The sequence below is a fragment of the Hyposmocoma kahamanoa genome, unplaced genomic scaffold, assembly GCF_003589595.1.
Source record: "Hyposmocoma kahamanoa isolate Upper Pololo Valley unplaced genomic scaffold, ASM358959v1 84, whole genome shotgun sequence".
In the NCBI taxonomy this organism is placed as follows: Eukaryota; Metazoa; Arthropoda; class Insecta; order Lepidoptera; family Cosmopterigidae; genus Hyposmocoma; species Hyposmocoma kahamanoa.
This window is the reverse complement of record NW_020654229.1, coordinates 5,679,350-5,695,532: the sequence shown is the minus strand read 5'-3', so window position 1 is coordinate 5,695,532 and position 16,183 is coordinate 5,679,350. Positions and strand designations below refer to the sequence as shown.

Here is a 16,183-nt window from a genome sequence, read left to right as displayed (position 1 = left end):
ACACACACACACACACACACACACACACACACACACACACACACACAACACACACAATAATACACATATACGTTTTAAGATTCGAATTTTATTTAAGATTAAATTTAAAATTAGAAGTTAACAATGTTGAAAATTGTTAAAAAATTGTTTGTTTTGACGTTGTTTGGAAATGTAAAAATGAAACACTAAATTAAGTATAAGTTAAAAATGTTAAATGTGCATTTATAGCTATGGAAGAGCGGTGCCTCCTCACACAGGCTTGATAAGCTTAATAGGAGGTACCATCCACTGTTAATGTAAATTTAATTGTAAATTGAAATAAACATTTTATTTATTTATTTAAATTTACATGCGTTCCGCTTTGAGGGAAAAAGTATGGTCACGTTAGTATAAAGTCTTAGTCACTGATAAAGGTTTTTCAAGCCGGCTTAAGCCAATTTCGCTTAGACTAGTGGTGGGACCGTGAAACGGGTTTTTTCGTTTATCCGCAATCCCTTTAACGGGTTTGTACGTAGTAGGGCTTTCTTTCTGGAAATCTCGGTATAGAAAACTCTAGAGTTTCGACGAATTCGTGACATTTTCAAGTCGAGACTAATGTTTTCGGTCTCGGGAATATCGAACCTTTTGAGACTTAAGTCACTTCAACAGACCTCAAAAGTTGTGGAATTACATCTGTTTGCCAAGTTTTATTGAAATCGATTAACGGAAAGTAGGTGAAATCCTACTGATTCATCCCCTAATGTGTCGCCCTTAGAGGTGGAATTTTTTTCAAATTTGAATGAGACCACTACTAAGGTACCTCGTTTCCAACAAAAAAAATGAATCATCAAAACCGGTTCACAAATATCGTAATCACGTAAAATACAAACACACACACACACACACACACACACACAAGCACACGCACACGCACACGCACACACACGCACACGTACACGCACACGCACACTCGAATTGAGAAGCTCTTCCTTTTTTGAAGTCGGTTTCAAAAAAGAATATGTGAAGATTGAAAACCGATGATCTCGGAAACTACATTAAACGCCATTTGTTTCTTATGTGTCTGGTATAAAATGAAAATATAAATACTTTTAAATATAAAACTTTTTTCATAAATAACTTCGAACTGATAAAATTTTGAAAATATCACGTTTTGACTACCTAAATGCCTGGTCTATTAATGTAGAAACCTATTTTCGAAATAGTCTTAAAAATCTCGTTTTTTCGGTAGTTTCGAGACTGCACCAAACCTCCATTTTTTCCCCGGTACGTGGAAATGTAACGAGACTGAAAACCCTAGTACGTGGGTGGCTTATCTCCTTATCTAAGTTGCCATTTTATATACAGTGTTATCTACTATTGCTCAGGTACAAATTCGGCAGTAGTATTAGAAAATATGACAGCGGGAAAGAGATAACTTTTTTACAAAAACAAAACCGACCTCGAAAGGTTGCTTATCTACTTTCGCAGTGTTCCTCCAGTATAACTGAAATTCATCATGGAACTTCTCGTCAAAACAAACCATTTGAGCCCAAACACAAGGTAGCTGTTGTACACTGTTGAAAAGATCCTCTCATCCGTATGCCATTTCCATCGTCAGATCGACTCTAGGTCACCATAAGAGACCCGCCACACTAGCGTCTTTCGAGCGTCAGCGTCTTACCAACGCTCGCACAGTGTCGACACGTCAACCGCACGACCTCGGCACACTATGCAGCAGTCGTAGTTGCTTAGTGCAGGGGTACTACGTTGCGTCGGCGCCGCGGGGATGTATTGTCGACGCTAGCGATAGGACGAGTTGTCTTTTTTGACGTGACTGCTAACTCGAGTTGCAACTGCTCGCCGAACCGACCGAGTGAGAACGAATAGCCGACGCGCTGTATGAATGAAGTACTCGGTTCGGCGGCGGGCGGGGCGAGTCAACCGAGTTAGCTCGAGTTCATGGAAAAGAAATTCGAGTTGACTCGTTATAGGAGTAACCGAGTTTAATAACTCGACTCGCCCATCGCTAGACGACGCTGTGCTTGCGTTGGCAAGACGCTAACGCTCGAAAGGTGCTAGTTTTTTTTATAATTTCAAGTGACGGGACGAACAAGTCGTGTGACTGTTGTTAAGCTACACGCGTGTCCATAACAGTTGCAGTGTCCATAACAGTTGAATTGACGACAACCGTGACATGACTATGAGACCTGTAAACCTGGGCCCGTTTGTTTGGCAAAACAAATATACGCGATTTAAATCCGGAAAAATAGTTTCATTTCCTATGTGTAACAATTACGAAAACCTAAGAACTCGATATTAGGAACTTTTCAATTTAGTTTCTCCCTCACCGTTCCTCCTTCGATCGACTAGAACGTCCGGAACACTCCATCCTTATGACGTTGATATATTAGTATTTATGTGGTCTGTGTTGATATATCACCACTCGCACTAATCGCTTTGCGTCCTCCTGACGCGTACTGCAAAGGAATGGAATACTCTACGGCATCTATGTTTCCCGAAAAGTACAGTTACAGACTTCTTTTCACATAAAGCTCTCCAAATTTGACTATATAATTGATTTGACCTACAATAACATGAATTTATTATTATTATTTTTTTATTTTTACTTCTGAATGACATGACAGTAACTTATATTAATAGAATTAGCTTGATACTTATAACAATTTGTAAAAAATAAATTGGAATGTAATAAAATTTGCTAGGCAATTTTGGTAAAATATGAAAACTGTTACAATAGTTACCTTTTGTAAAACATATTTTATGCAAATTAATATCAATGTAAAAAACTTATTTTGTCTACTGCCCACTTGACGCATTTTATTGAAATGATCTTGCAGTCTTGAAGGCTTCATAGCTTCATTCGACTATGTTTTTAGACATAGAACGCACAAAGGCGACGATGGGTTTGTGGGATTTTCAATGAATCCGAAATTAATATATTCCGCACAGTACTGCCGTCTCTTCTTTTTTGCTTCCAACATTGTTTTGTTTTGAGAAATACGTAAGTAAGTGTTGAACTTAAGTACTGCTTATCTATTACGCGCGAAACCCCAAATGAAAATAAAATAAATACGACGTTGTTTATATAGGATTGCATAAGCAGCACGCACCGACGGGAATAAAACAATCATGCATAAACTCGTTTATCTCATTCGACGCTCAATCGCACGCAACAAGTAAGAACAAGTATTCTATGAACCAGCCGATTAATACAGGAATGCACAAATCGGGTTATTTAACAAAAAATTGTTAAAACATGATTGCCCGCGGTCTATTAAAATACGAAACTGTGTCTGTTGCCTTTTTATTTGTTTGTTTGTGTCTACTTTCATTTTGGAAACGGAGCGACCGATTGACATGATATTTATTTTATTTATTCAATAAAACAGGACAGATATATGAACTACACGGAGACAAATATCGAACCGAGTTAGTTTGAGCAGTCTCTTAATTAATATTAGTTGATATTCACAAGTTGTAGTCAAGAGTCGAGAGCTCACTCGGTGTTTAAGGGTCATATTCCAGAACTCTACTCAATGCTCAAGTCAGGATTTGAGTATGATTTAAAGCACTAGAAATCATACTCAAGTCCTTGCCATTAGGGCCGTATTTCCAGTGTTTGAAATCATAATCAAGTCTGCTCAAATTCTGACTTGAGCATTGAATAGAGTTCTGGAATACGACTCTAGGAGTGTTCCTAGATGAAATTACAAATCTCCTCCTAAGTCTCTACACAACGCCCCCATTTTTTTTCTGGGATTCTAGCCGCCCCCCTTTAGGCCTGCAGCGCCCACAAGGGGCGTTATGTTTTTGGTGCTCTATTGCCATAATATAAAGGGCAGGCGTTCGCACTTCGTAAAATTTTCAATCGTTTTTATTTTTATAACTAATATAGATAAGAAGCGTATACCTTTGATTCCCACAAATAGAAAAGTTCTTTTCAAAAGCATTCCGTGTATTTATTCTAAACAACCCCTTTAAAGGTTTGTGTACTCGACTACTTGACCCTTGTATTGTGTGACACGGCTAATAGGGACCCGAGTATCACTCATAGAACCGACTTTCTTTACAAAAATGAAGACAACAATCTATCACTATAAAGTCTATTGGTCAAAGAACTACATACATTACCTTATTTAATAGAAGTCATGAAATTTTAATAGTATGCGCTTATTACCAAGTGGTCGAAAATTCTCCACACAAATTTCACATGTTATTTATGTCAAACCGCTTTACAAAGTTTTTATTTATTAAAAGCGAGATTTACGGACACACTTTATATCTAATTAATAATTATGTACTAAAAATTACATTTATTTGCCAATTTTTTTTACTGAGGAAACTGGGTAACATCCAATAAACCAGATTCATCACAAATTTGCCACCCTTATCTCCACTTGCACTAAACTTAAGTATGTCTTAAACCAATGCTTAAATTGATAAGAAACTCTTAACACAATGTATTAAGAGTGTCTTTTGCATTGCAATTATTGGTTTAAGACGTACCTAGGTTTAGTGCAAGTGGACATTAATCATGTTCATTTATTGCATGTCATATACATTGCTAATTCTAGATGTTACAGTGTTGGGTACTTAACATGTGACGCCTGGAAGGGCATAGCAACTGCAGAAGACAAAGTTCTTTTTAACAGACTTCAAAAAAAGGAGGAGGTTATACGTCCGGCTGTATGTATGTTTTCAGATATCTGTCAATTGTGGGCCAATTTTGAATATCCTTTCTTAAGGAAGTGAAACTATTTATCCGGATTTAAATCGCGTATATTTGTTTTTTCAAACAAACCAACGTTTCGGGCCCTTTACAGGACCCTTGGTCATGGTTGACCTATCGGAATTGGTTCACAAATGTTGGAGCAAAAGCAAAACTACAGTTGAATTGAAAAACCCTTTTTGAAGTAGGTTAAAAATTCTACTTTCAATAAAGATTTCGCATTTTTAATTAAATATGATTAATTCTAAATTGATAGATTTAGACATTTCTTTGCGGAAAACCATGTTAATTTAAAAGGGAGTTAATTACTCTTTCGAAGAATTTTTTCAAGGGTCGTGGAAAGGCAAAGTGGCTGAACGGTTGAAACGCAAAAGTCCCAGGTGCGATTCCCGGGCTGGGAGAAATATTTCGATACCTCACACGTAAGTTGTTGTGAGTCAAAATACCATTTTTTGGTGTTTAACCATTGACTTACAAATAAATGGACGACGGGTCTAATACAAAAACCACGAAAAAATGTCCCAAGTCATCCTATTTAAACGTAGTGAAAGTAAAGGAATGTGAAAAAGCTAAAACGTTGAATTTAAATTGTAATGTCGTCAGTACTGTCTAATTTTGCTTGCTTCGCTGTCAGTCGAACAAACGAAGACTAAAGCGTGAATAACGCTCTGTATACGATTTTAACGCCCTATAAGTTCGGACACTTTTTAGCGCGGACCCGACGTCCATATAATTGTAAGTCAATGTGTTTAACTTAAACATATACTTGTTTATGTATATTATAGGTATATTGTTTGAAAGTAAATATAACACTATGTGACTTCTTTACTTTTAAATATGGAACCTATAATATACTTAAAAAAGGGCATATTTAAGTCACAAAGCAAAAAATGGTATCTTACTTACTACAAGTTACGTAGGAGGTATCGGATTTTGTATGGCCTACATTTATTAATCTCGTGAGTTTGGGCGTAATTTGTGATTGTCTATGTGCGTGTCCATGGCACCTGCGACACAGTGTCTCCCTAATGCGGGGCTACGAGTGTGTCATCACCATCATCATCATATACAACCTGACTTCACCCATTGCTGGGTGATTAATTCTCGATAAGGCACATCAGTTACAGTTTCTTCTTCTTTTCGTTCCATGGGACTCAAGTTCTTCTGCAATCTGCCATTCCAAATTTCTCTAATACCTTCTCTAGCAATTTTCTTTGACTGATTTTCAATTTCTCACCTGCTCTTTTCACTTAAATCTGATTAATCCTAAATATATAGATTGAGACATTTGTTTGCGGAAAACCATGTTAATTTAAAGGGGATTTAATTACACTTTCGAAGAATTTCTTCGACCGAGTGTCGAACAATCAACAACACCTGATGATGCCTCGTGGCAAGGCAAAGCACGAGTTGGGTATATTTTTAATACGCTCCAATGTGGCTACTCGGCAGACTGGCTAGGAAACAGAGCCTGCTTCGAGTCACGTCGGATCGAAGGAATTTTTTGTGGTTTTTCATTACGGATAAAAAACCGAACACCCACAAAGAATTGTAGTGCTAATAACCCGGGTTGTCGGGCCACAGGTGCTGTTCAAATCATTTTGATTTGATCGATCACGTTCGACACATGTCTAGACATCACGGTGCTCGCCATGTTCGCTATTGCGATAACATTTTATCACTCTAATTTGACAGCTAATTGTGGATATAATAGCTTTATCGAGGCGGCATACTACGGGGCTGTTGTACCAATAAGTGTTAAATACCCAACTATGCTGTCTTGTATCGTGATTAGCAGTCCTCAGTCTCTCGAGTTAGTGATCTATGACATTGAGTAACAATTATAATTATATAACAAACTTGTGGAGAAATTTCATAAAAAAAAAAAACTTCCTCTGTGGACAAACGGTGTCCATGTTGGACTGCCTCTCAGAGTTCGAGCCCGGGCCGGGAGAAATATTTGTATGGCCTACATTTATTTCTCTCGTGAGTTTGGGTGTAATTTGATTATAATCATGGTAGAAAACATTGTAATATTAAAATATTTTTTTTATAATATTTTACATAACTCTGAAAGAGCATACTTTCTTAGGTCCCAAGATAAACCCTGTCGCTCTATTGTTAGGCCCCAGTTATCTTTTCCATGCTTCAATTCCGCTTTCTATTCTCACTCCTTCACTGGTCAGGCCTTCGAATGCACTTCCTATTACTGTTCACAAAAGTAAATCGTTAGCTATTTTAAAAAATGAGAGTTAAGGAGCATTATATATCTACTATTCCATCCATATCTTAGGTATTATGAAATATGTGTTAATAATCTAAGTATTTATATAAATAAATAATAATAAATAAAAATAACCTTTATTCACTGATTACTCCTAAATTAATTCTAAGTTTAACCTAATGCTTACTTCTAACAGTAATAATTCTTAATTCTAACATCAGCATCGGTTCTGGTTCTAATCAGGTTGTCCTCTTCTAATCAGGTAGGCCTTCTCTATATTTCTCCATAAGCAACGGTCTTATGCCGACCGGCGCCATTCTCGGGGCAGATCGTCTTCCCACCTTCTTGTTGGCCTTCTCTATACCTCTTTCCATCTCTTGGATACCAATGTGTCACATCTTTTGACCAGCGCCACTTCAGTCTTTGGATTTTCGTTGTGACATCTGTCACCTTGGTTGCCTTCCTAATTCTGGAGTCTCCATTTGTCTCTCAGTTCGATGTGTAACATGCTTCTCTCCATCCCTCTCAGTCAGTTTATAATAATTTAATATTATTGTATTGTTTTTATATTTTATTTATTATTTCACTATTCACGTTCTCTTAGCTATAGTGTGCTGGATTTTGGTCTGCAGGAAGAAATTTCTGTTAGAAAAAACCAAATACTTTTGTTTGTATTTTCCTTGTATTACCTAATAGTGACTTTTGTATTTTTTTCCTTGTACAATAAACTATCAAATAAATAAACTTCATATTACTTTGACATGATCTAATATCGTGTTACACAAAACACACAGATCAATCATAGAATTTTCATTTTAACACCATCAGTGGTACATCATACCGGAAACCCAATTTCCTACGTTCACTCGTGCAAAATATGATGAAAGCAACAACTTTTATGTCTAAATCAAACATTGCCAAGTTCGCAGAAGTCGGTTAAATATACCTTTTTTAGATCATAAGCAGGGACCGGAATCGAGGGAGTTAATTTAGCTAAACTAAAGAATAACGTAGACATTCCCTTCTACCAATCCCGGGACTTCTCGGAGCTCATTATTTTTGAATATTTATTGAAATTTGCGTACATTGGCATATCGAGTTCTTAGGTTTTCGCGATTGTTATATATGTGATATTTTTCAAACAAACCATCATTACTAGTCAACCGTGACCATGGGACCTGTAAAGGGCAAGTCGTGGGTTTGGTGATGAGTGACACGCCTGTCCATAACAGTTGCAGTGCCACTCAGGGCTTTAAAACGCAAAGATCTGAGAGGAACTGCCACTAGCGATGAGCGAGTCGAGTTACACCCACAACGAGTCAACTTGAGCTACTTTTTTTATGAATTCGAGCCAACTCGGTTCGGTACCCGGCCCGCTGAGCCGAATGCTCCATTCATACAGCGCATCGGGTACTCGTTCTCACTCGGTTGGTTCAGCGACCTTTGGAGCACGCTCGAGTCGCGGTCGGCCGGCCGATTGTGCCCAACTCGGTGAATCGTCGGTTTGAGTTCATATGAAGACACGTGACTCGCGATTGCTGTGTCAGACACCGAGTCGAGTCAACTCGAGTTTAAAAAAATACAAATCGTCCCATAGCTAACTGCCACTTCGCCTTAAGACTTAAATTGATAAGTGCCATGTGGCTAAAATTTCACCAGCACCCTTACCCTTCAAAATCGGAACACAGTAATGCTGACATTAGTGCTTGGTGGCAGAAATTTTTAAGGTGGCAGCACTTCCTCGGACGAACTTCTCACAAAGAGCTCTACCGCTACTAAATATAAACGTATACTACTGTAGTTGAGTTACTTATGTATTTAAATGCTTTAGCCATTTAAAAAGAAACATTTGACAAAATATATGGAATGTTTAGAAAAAAAACAGTAAAGAAAGAAATTTTATACTCGTTGATTACGAAATGGGTACGTCCATATTAAGAAAACGTCCATAGTTTATATAAATTAATTCCCGCAATTCAAATCACTGACATAAGCATTGACGAAGAGAAGTTTCCAGTTGTGTACTCGTGAACAGTCCCTGTTTTAAGTAAGTTTATCAACATGGGTCACGGGTGCTGGTCTAATCAGTGAGACCAATAGTCGGAAAAAGGTGTTTCACGTATATAATAATAATAATAATAATAATAATAATAATAACGCACACACTCAACATAGCCCCGCACTAGGGAAACCCTGTGTCGCGGGTGCCATGGACACACACATAGACAACCACAAATTACACCCAAACTCACGAGAGAAATAAATGTAGGTCATACAAATATTTCTCCCGGCCCGGGAATCGAACCTGGGACCTCTGCGTGGCAGTCCGGCATGGTAACCGTTCGGCCACGGAGGCAGTTAAGTATAGATACGCGTATACGTTGCTACAAGGAGCGTTCGGCCACGGAGGGAGGTTAGTATAGATACGCGTATACGTTGCTACAAGGAGCAACATAGAGTTGTTAATACTACTAAATATTAATTAATTACTGTTTCGCATTCCAGATACCCGGAAATGGTTTTACGTAAATGGTAAATGGAAAACCGAAGTTGCATTTTTAAGTAATTTTAATGGTGCCATGTAAAAAATGTAGTAGATAACGGACCTTTCTCCAAAAGAGAATAATAAAGTAACGAGAATGGTCATTCTCCGCCCCTCCCTAGCTTTAGATACCGCATATTGACGGTCACATTGACGGAACGGCAACATTTGCTAGAAGAACTTTTGAAAAAAAAAAATAATTTCAAATTTTATTTTATTTTCAAATTTTTTATTTCGCGCTCTAAAAATATTTTATTTCAATTCAAAGACACGGTACAACAGATGTTCATAAATTCGTACTAATATTTTAAAAGGAAAATGTTCACAAAAACTACTGGATGTTTAAAGAAGACGAAACAGTGCCATTTTTGACAGCCTTCTTCGTAAATAGAATAAAGAGAAGAGTTTCTTTCATCCGGAAATCCGGAATTCGAAAAGTAATTAATTAATATTTGGCGATTTTAACAACTCTACGTCGCCCCTTGCAGCTGTATTTATACAAATATTTGTATAATTGGTCATGACCCCACAGGCTTCAATATATTCCACTAAATCGTTTTAGTTATTTAAGAGAGCACCGTACTTCTGCCGCTAATTGATTTTAAGTATTCTATCCGCTCTGTGTGTGTGGCATACGTTTCTATAGCCGAAAGTAAAATATTTCACCTCTTAGGGTGGCAAACTAGGGAATAAATCGTTTTCGCGCACTTTGGCGCAAAAACATGGCAAATAGATGTAATCCCACGAAGGTTTGAGGTCAGTTTTTGTTTAATATAATTTTAAAGGCGTTTTATAAGTTCTCGAATGTTCTGTCTTTGCAACAGAAACTGGTTCAAGTAGAGTGAAAAATAAAACAAAATGATATTTTTTCCAGTCATCTGAACCATCTCGATCACCAGGACCAAATCCATCGTCTTCAAAGGAGTTCGAACAGAGACCTGTGGTCTTCATCGACATACCAGATGAAGGAAGCAGTGGAGTCTCTATGACCAGGGAGCCTGATCAGGAACCTGATTTTGTACAGGTAAATTTTCATATACATTTTTTATAATGCTAATGAACGTGACGAATAAGTCGTGGGCCTTATGGTAAGCGACACGCCTGTCCATAACAGTTGCAGTGCCACTCAGAGCTTTAAAACACAAAGACCTGATGGGCACTGCCACAGCGCCCGTCACCCTGACACTTAAGTTGATAAGACTCATGTGCCTGTAATTTCACCAGCAGATAAATAAATAAATATTAGAATTAAATGAAACATTAGAGCTCCTGCATTATGTTGGCCCGCAGGTTTGCACGCTGTACTACAAACGTGAAGCTCACGCTTTTTAAAGCATATTGCCAATCATTTTACACGTGCAGCTTGTGGGTCAAGTATACACAGAAAGCGTATCGCGCCCTGTGCGTCCAGTACAATGACGCCCTCAGAATGCTGTTGGGGTGCAGCGCTTCAGGAATGTTTGCCGAGGCGCGTGTGGACGGTTTTAGCTCCATTTTGCGGAAGCGGGTGGCATCCCTGATGCGCAGGGTGCGGGGCAGCGCCAATGGCATTCTTCGAACAGTGGCCGAGAGGAACGATGGGCCCATATTGTATAGGTGGATAAGGGTACATTGTACATTTTATATAACTCTTATTAACATAGATGGTAAGGATTTTGTTACTAACACTTTATGGATATCTTGTCTGAAATAAAGATTTTGATTTGATTTGATTTTGATTAGTACGGAAAAAATTGAATTCGAGCTAAGGTAGTATTGACTCTTACGAGTGGACTGAAAGATTGTGCGAATGTGTGCGTTCGCACATGCAAGCCATGCTGCTACGTTTGTATGGAGTTACTATACTTGTATTATTATACTAGGGTAACAAATAACATTTATTTTGTATTCTTTTTCAAGGAAACAATCTTCTATGACCCGTTTAAGGATCGTCGGATTGACACCCCTGACTCCAGCCCTGGGACCACCACTCCGCGCAGTGGACCTGCCAGACCGGATTATCTGAGTCTAGCTTCTCCTGGATCTTCTGGTAAGACATGCTGTTGTTCACTAGTGTGCATGCTTTCTAATATCTTGTTGTCACTAATGATTCAGGAAGATGTTATTCATATTTTTTCGGTGTCTGCCATGACGACCTTGACGCTTTGTAGGCATCTGTTTTTAACCGACTTCAAAAAAGGAGCGAGTATCTTAGAGCATCAACAATACATACAATTGGCAGCTGGACTACGGTAGAAACGTTCTGATTTATCTTCATTCGATTTCAGGACCTGGAACCTCTCATAGTTCCAGCATTCCCCACTACATGTCCAAAGAAACATTCATATACGGTGGCGATACACCCAATGACTTCGACGTTTCGCCGTTAAATATCCCTGCACCGCCTTCCTATGACTCGATAAACCGTGAGGAGGACAGACAGAGACAGGAGAATACTGTGGAGACATCACCGCCGCCAGAGAGACCAGTCGAACCCCCTAAAACTGATGTTATTGTGCCTGGGCAGACTACAATTACTATAAACGGTATTATTATTATAAACGATATTGGTTCACCAGATGTCGCTACGAATACGAAAATATAATTTTTGTAAATAATTTGTTTTACATTAACAGGCGGCAATTTATCAAAACTACTCCAATTTCTAGCGATAACAAACAAATCAACTAGATGGCGCTTATTGCACAGATTTTTATGAATAGTGCCGGCTATTCTCTTATTTTGTTTAGGATTGGCGCCATCTACCCATATTAGGAAGCGTTACGTTATAAATTAGTTTGTAACAGTGGTTTGTAACATATAATACAGATTTATTGTATCAATATAATGAGGCGCCATAGCTTCGTGACAGGAGTTCTCGAATTTTCAATTTGTACTGCCTATAAATGTTACGTAGTGAATATACCTAATTAAACTAGGTAGGTAATAAACTTGGACACGCAAATTCAAATACCTTGGTTACCTTATTTAAAAGTAGCTGTCCTAAATATAAAATTTTAAGTGCTTTTAATATATTTTTTAAATCAATCTTCAATATTATTCTAGTTACTGAATTAATGAAAATTATAATATTATATCGATGTAAATACCTAACGAACATGTGTCATTATTACGTTGTATTAATAGAATTATATTTAGTTACCGCTCTGACCACGTAACGACATAATAGTACGAGATAGTGATGGGTAAACCTGCCACTTCACGCACACATTTACGCGTGTGCAGATAGCGCCTTATTGTATGTAGCAGTAGTAGGTAACTAACTTTCGATCGATGTATGGAGTGTCCGGGGTGTGCTATTTGATCAGCGCCATCTCGATAAAAGAAGGAATTGTGACCTTTTTCAAAGGTATGATCTGAAGAATGGAGATTAGCAGTCTTCTTGATTTATAGAAGTGTGGTATGGTCAATTGTAGTTTGAACACAGCCTACATATAACTTCTCAGTGGACATTCTAGATTTATTTGTTTTCCAGGAAACAACGACAACGTCGTGGGACTTCCACTGCCTGATCGAAAGCTCCTCGTCTGTCAATTCTGCGGTAGCACAGTTAATACCCTGGTGGTGAAGGAGACAGGTTGCATGAACCATTTCTTTGCCTGCATGCTCTTATTTATATGGTAAATATTTTGGTCGTATGACATGGGAAATTTAATTAATGCGATGATCTGGACATGTCCCTCGGGGGATTATATAGTTAGCGAAGCGTTAGCTAAACGAAGCGTTACGCTTCCACATTTTTATGGCAAACGGCTATGAAGCAGAATTCTTTGCTTGCAGACTTATTCCCTGAACGCTGTAACTTGAGCCTTTTCAAAGTGTTTATGCTTCATCGACGACCTCGTCTTTATTTTTCATCTAGTGAGATGGAGGTCTTCCAAATCTTCATACAAACTCAGTCACGGCTAACTGATGTAACTTTAGTTAACTGAGATACATTTCGGTCGTCGTGTGCGAAACTTGTCGCGCTCATATATTGTAACTTTAGATGTAGTATTTAGCCATAATTGACTATGGCAAAATCAAAGTTACACGAGTTGAGTGACAGTCAATTTCAACGAACTGGTGGACATTATACAAATAAGTGTTTGATGGGTGGATGCAGTAGGTAGAAGAAATACGATTCAGAGTTGTTACCCGTAACTCATCTATCTTAAGTTAACGGATATACGCCTGACACGGCAGAACAGGGAGAAAGGTAAAGGCGTAAAGGCTGTAACACAACAAAATAACGATATCAATACAGGTCCAATCGTATAAAAACACTCCCTGCTAAAATTACATACAGGTTAACAGGTTAGACATGGTAAAAAAGGAACTTAGGTACCCCAGAAGGGCCTGTATTTTCTACAAATATTATGCTTTACAATCTGTTAGGTTACACGTGATTTTCAATGATATAACTGGTCAGAATTTTGTGTGCTTCGGAAATTTAGTAGAGAATGGCGACAAAAAGGGTGATACAACGGTGGTACAGAGAACGCATCGAAGCACTTGCGGTGTCTTTGGACTTTTAAGTAAGCTTCCCTCTTATGGGCTTCCCACTGACCTTTGCAATTGGATCTCGGATTTCTTGAGCGAACGTTCGATTCGAGTGGTCTTAGAAGGCTACTCTTCCGAACAAATGGCGATAGATGAGAGTTGAGAGAGATGAGAGTTCCTCAGGATTGCAACTCTCTTTCTGCTGCATATCAATGATATGTTAATTCCAGGTACCTTTGCGTATGCTGATGACAGCACAGTTGTAGACAGGTACTTGACCAATGCAAAGGTCAGTGGAGAGGAAATCCAATCTTGTCGAGAGTCCATGGTTAGCCGTTTAGATTTGACACTCCAGGCAGTCTCCGATTGAGGCAATGCCAATCTTGTCAAATTTAACGCTAGCAAAACGCAGGCATGTCTATTCTCCACAAAACAGAGTCCCTTTAAGCTGACTCCGACTTTTCGTGACATATCCATACCGATAGCCGATTGTCTCCAGCTACTTGCAATGGACCTGTCGTCCAATTTGAACTTCGGCAGATACATTAAATCCATGGCCAAAAATGCAGCAAGGAAACTTGGGATCCTTTCCAGGGTGAGGCGTTACTTTACACCGGGACAGTTGCTTCATCTGTACCAAGCACAAGTCCTATCGTGCATGGAGTACTGCTGCCACCTTTGGGATGGCTCTGCGACATATGAACTGGCCACTTTGGATTTAATTGACAACCGTGCCAAGAGGCGTATAGGTGACTCGGAATTAGTGGAGGCGAAGCTGCAGAACTCTCTCTTGAGCACCGCCGTAAAGTTGCCTACTTATCAGTATTTTACAGGATATATCACGGAGACTGTGCGATGGAATTACACGATTTAATTCCGCCTTCCCCTTTCCATCACCGGGGGACTAGGCGTAGGCTTGGGTTCCACCCCTGTATTGTGGATATTCCAAAGATACGCACGAAGCGTTACGCTTCAAGATTTATATGGCGAACGGCTATAGAGTGGAATAATCTCGATTTTGGACATTAATGGGTATTAACTCAACCCTAACAAAGCACCGGTTTATAACACGGGCGCTTGCCATAGCTCTGTGTGCAACGCGTGTACTCAGACGTTTGTACGGAGTTATCATCCTTATTCGTATTCTACTGCTTAAGAAAAACAGCGCAATCACTGCAAAATCTATATATTTTTCTGTTTTTTCAGTTTTTTCCTTTCACCTGTTGTGTACCTATGGGACAGCTGCAAGTATACCAACCACTATTGTCCGACGTGCAATGAAAAAGTAGCATACGAGTCGCCTTGCCCTTGTAGTGGCCTGACAATGATACAATAGAAATTGGAGAAACACGACAAAGGAAGAAAATTGCAGAATTACATACTAAAGCCAATATCGTTCTTGGCGTAATTAAAATCCACCGAGTATATAATCGAAATAGAGACGAAATGTTATTTAATTTGTTTGGAAACTATTCTGCCAAATTATTACGGTGATAACTGCGCCCCAATTGGCCATTCCGAATTCGAAACAATTGATGGGTGTCGTCAATTGTTTCACTTCAAATCGACCGACTTGAGGGTTGCTATAGCGGATGAAAATTGCACAATTACATATTTAATTACCGATGAAATGTGATTCCGTTTGTTTTGTAATTAGATGTTTTGCTGTTTTTCCCACACCACCGAATAGAACAGCACGGCATTGTTAGAGATATTATCTTTATTACAATAAATACATAATATTTTTGGAATATACAAAAACGTAACACGCAGGTCAGTTGGTGGCGCTGTACTATTTCAGTTTTCTAATTTGTGATTTCAGATTTGACATTCAAAAGTGAAATATAAGGCCCATTTGCCTGATGAGTGGCCAGGGATGGATGGCCCTTGTTTCATCTCTATTTCTGGTTATATACTCGAAGTTCTTGGCGTAATTAACACTCAATACGAAATTTACATTTTAGGCATTATTTTTCACTCGCTGTCTTCATGGTGCATTCAAATTAGATGCTTGTAGAAGGATTACAAAAAGCAATGTGACGATTTCAAGTGTAATATACTTACCAATGAAATAAATATTGTTTGAGTTTGAGTTCACAGCAAACTACGTGTAGTGTTCTGTCTAAATTATTTGTAAAGTTGTAGCTAACAACACTTGGCGAAGGAAAGTTATTCAAACTGTTGTTTTATTTTAATTGACACCCAA

At 38.5% G+C, this 16,183-nt stretch overlaps 1 protein-coding gene across 1 annotated transcript in view; it reads left to right on the top strand.

Moving 5' to 3' along the window:
• The window catches only part of LOC113234425, a 19,308-nt gene extending 3,469 nt beyond the window's left edge, over positions 1-15,839 (top strand). Inside the window, exons 3-7 of the mRNA XM_026469736.1 lie at positions 10,370-10,519; positions 11,395-11,524; positions 11,763-12,020; positions 12,971-13,115; positions 15,184-15,839. Of these exons, the coding sequence (XP_026325521.1) occupies positions 10,370-10,519; positions 11,395-11,524; positions 11,763-12,020; positions 12,971-13,115; positions 15,184-15,313 (813 nt within the window). The 3' untranslated portion in view covers positions 15,314-15,839. The remainder of the gene's footprint in view (positions 1-10,369; positions 10,520-11,394; positions 11,525-11,762; positions 12,021-12,970; positions 13,116-15,183) is intronic.
• The last annotated feature ends 344 nt before the right edge of the window (positions 15,840-16,183 follow it).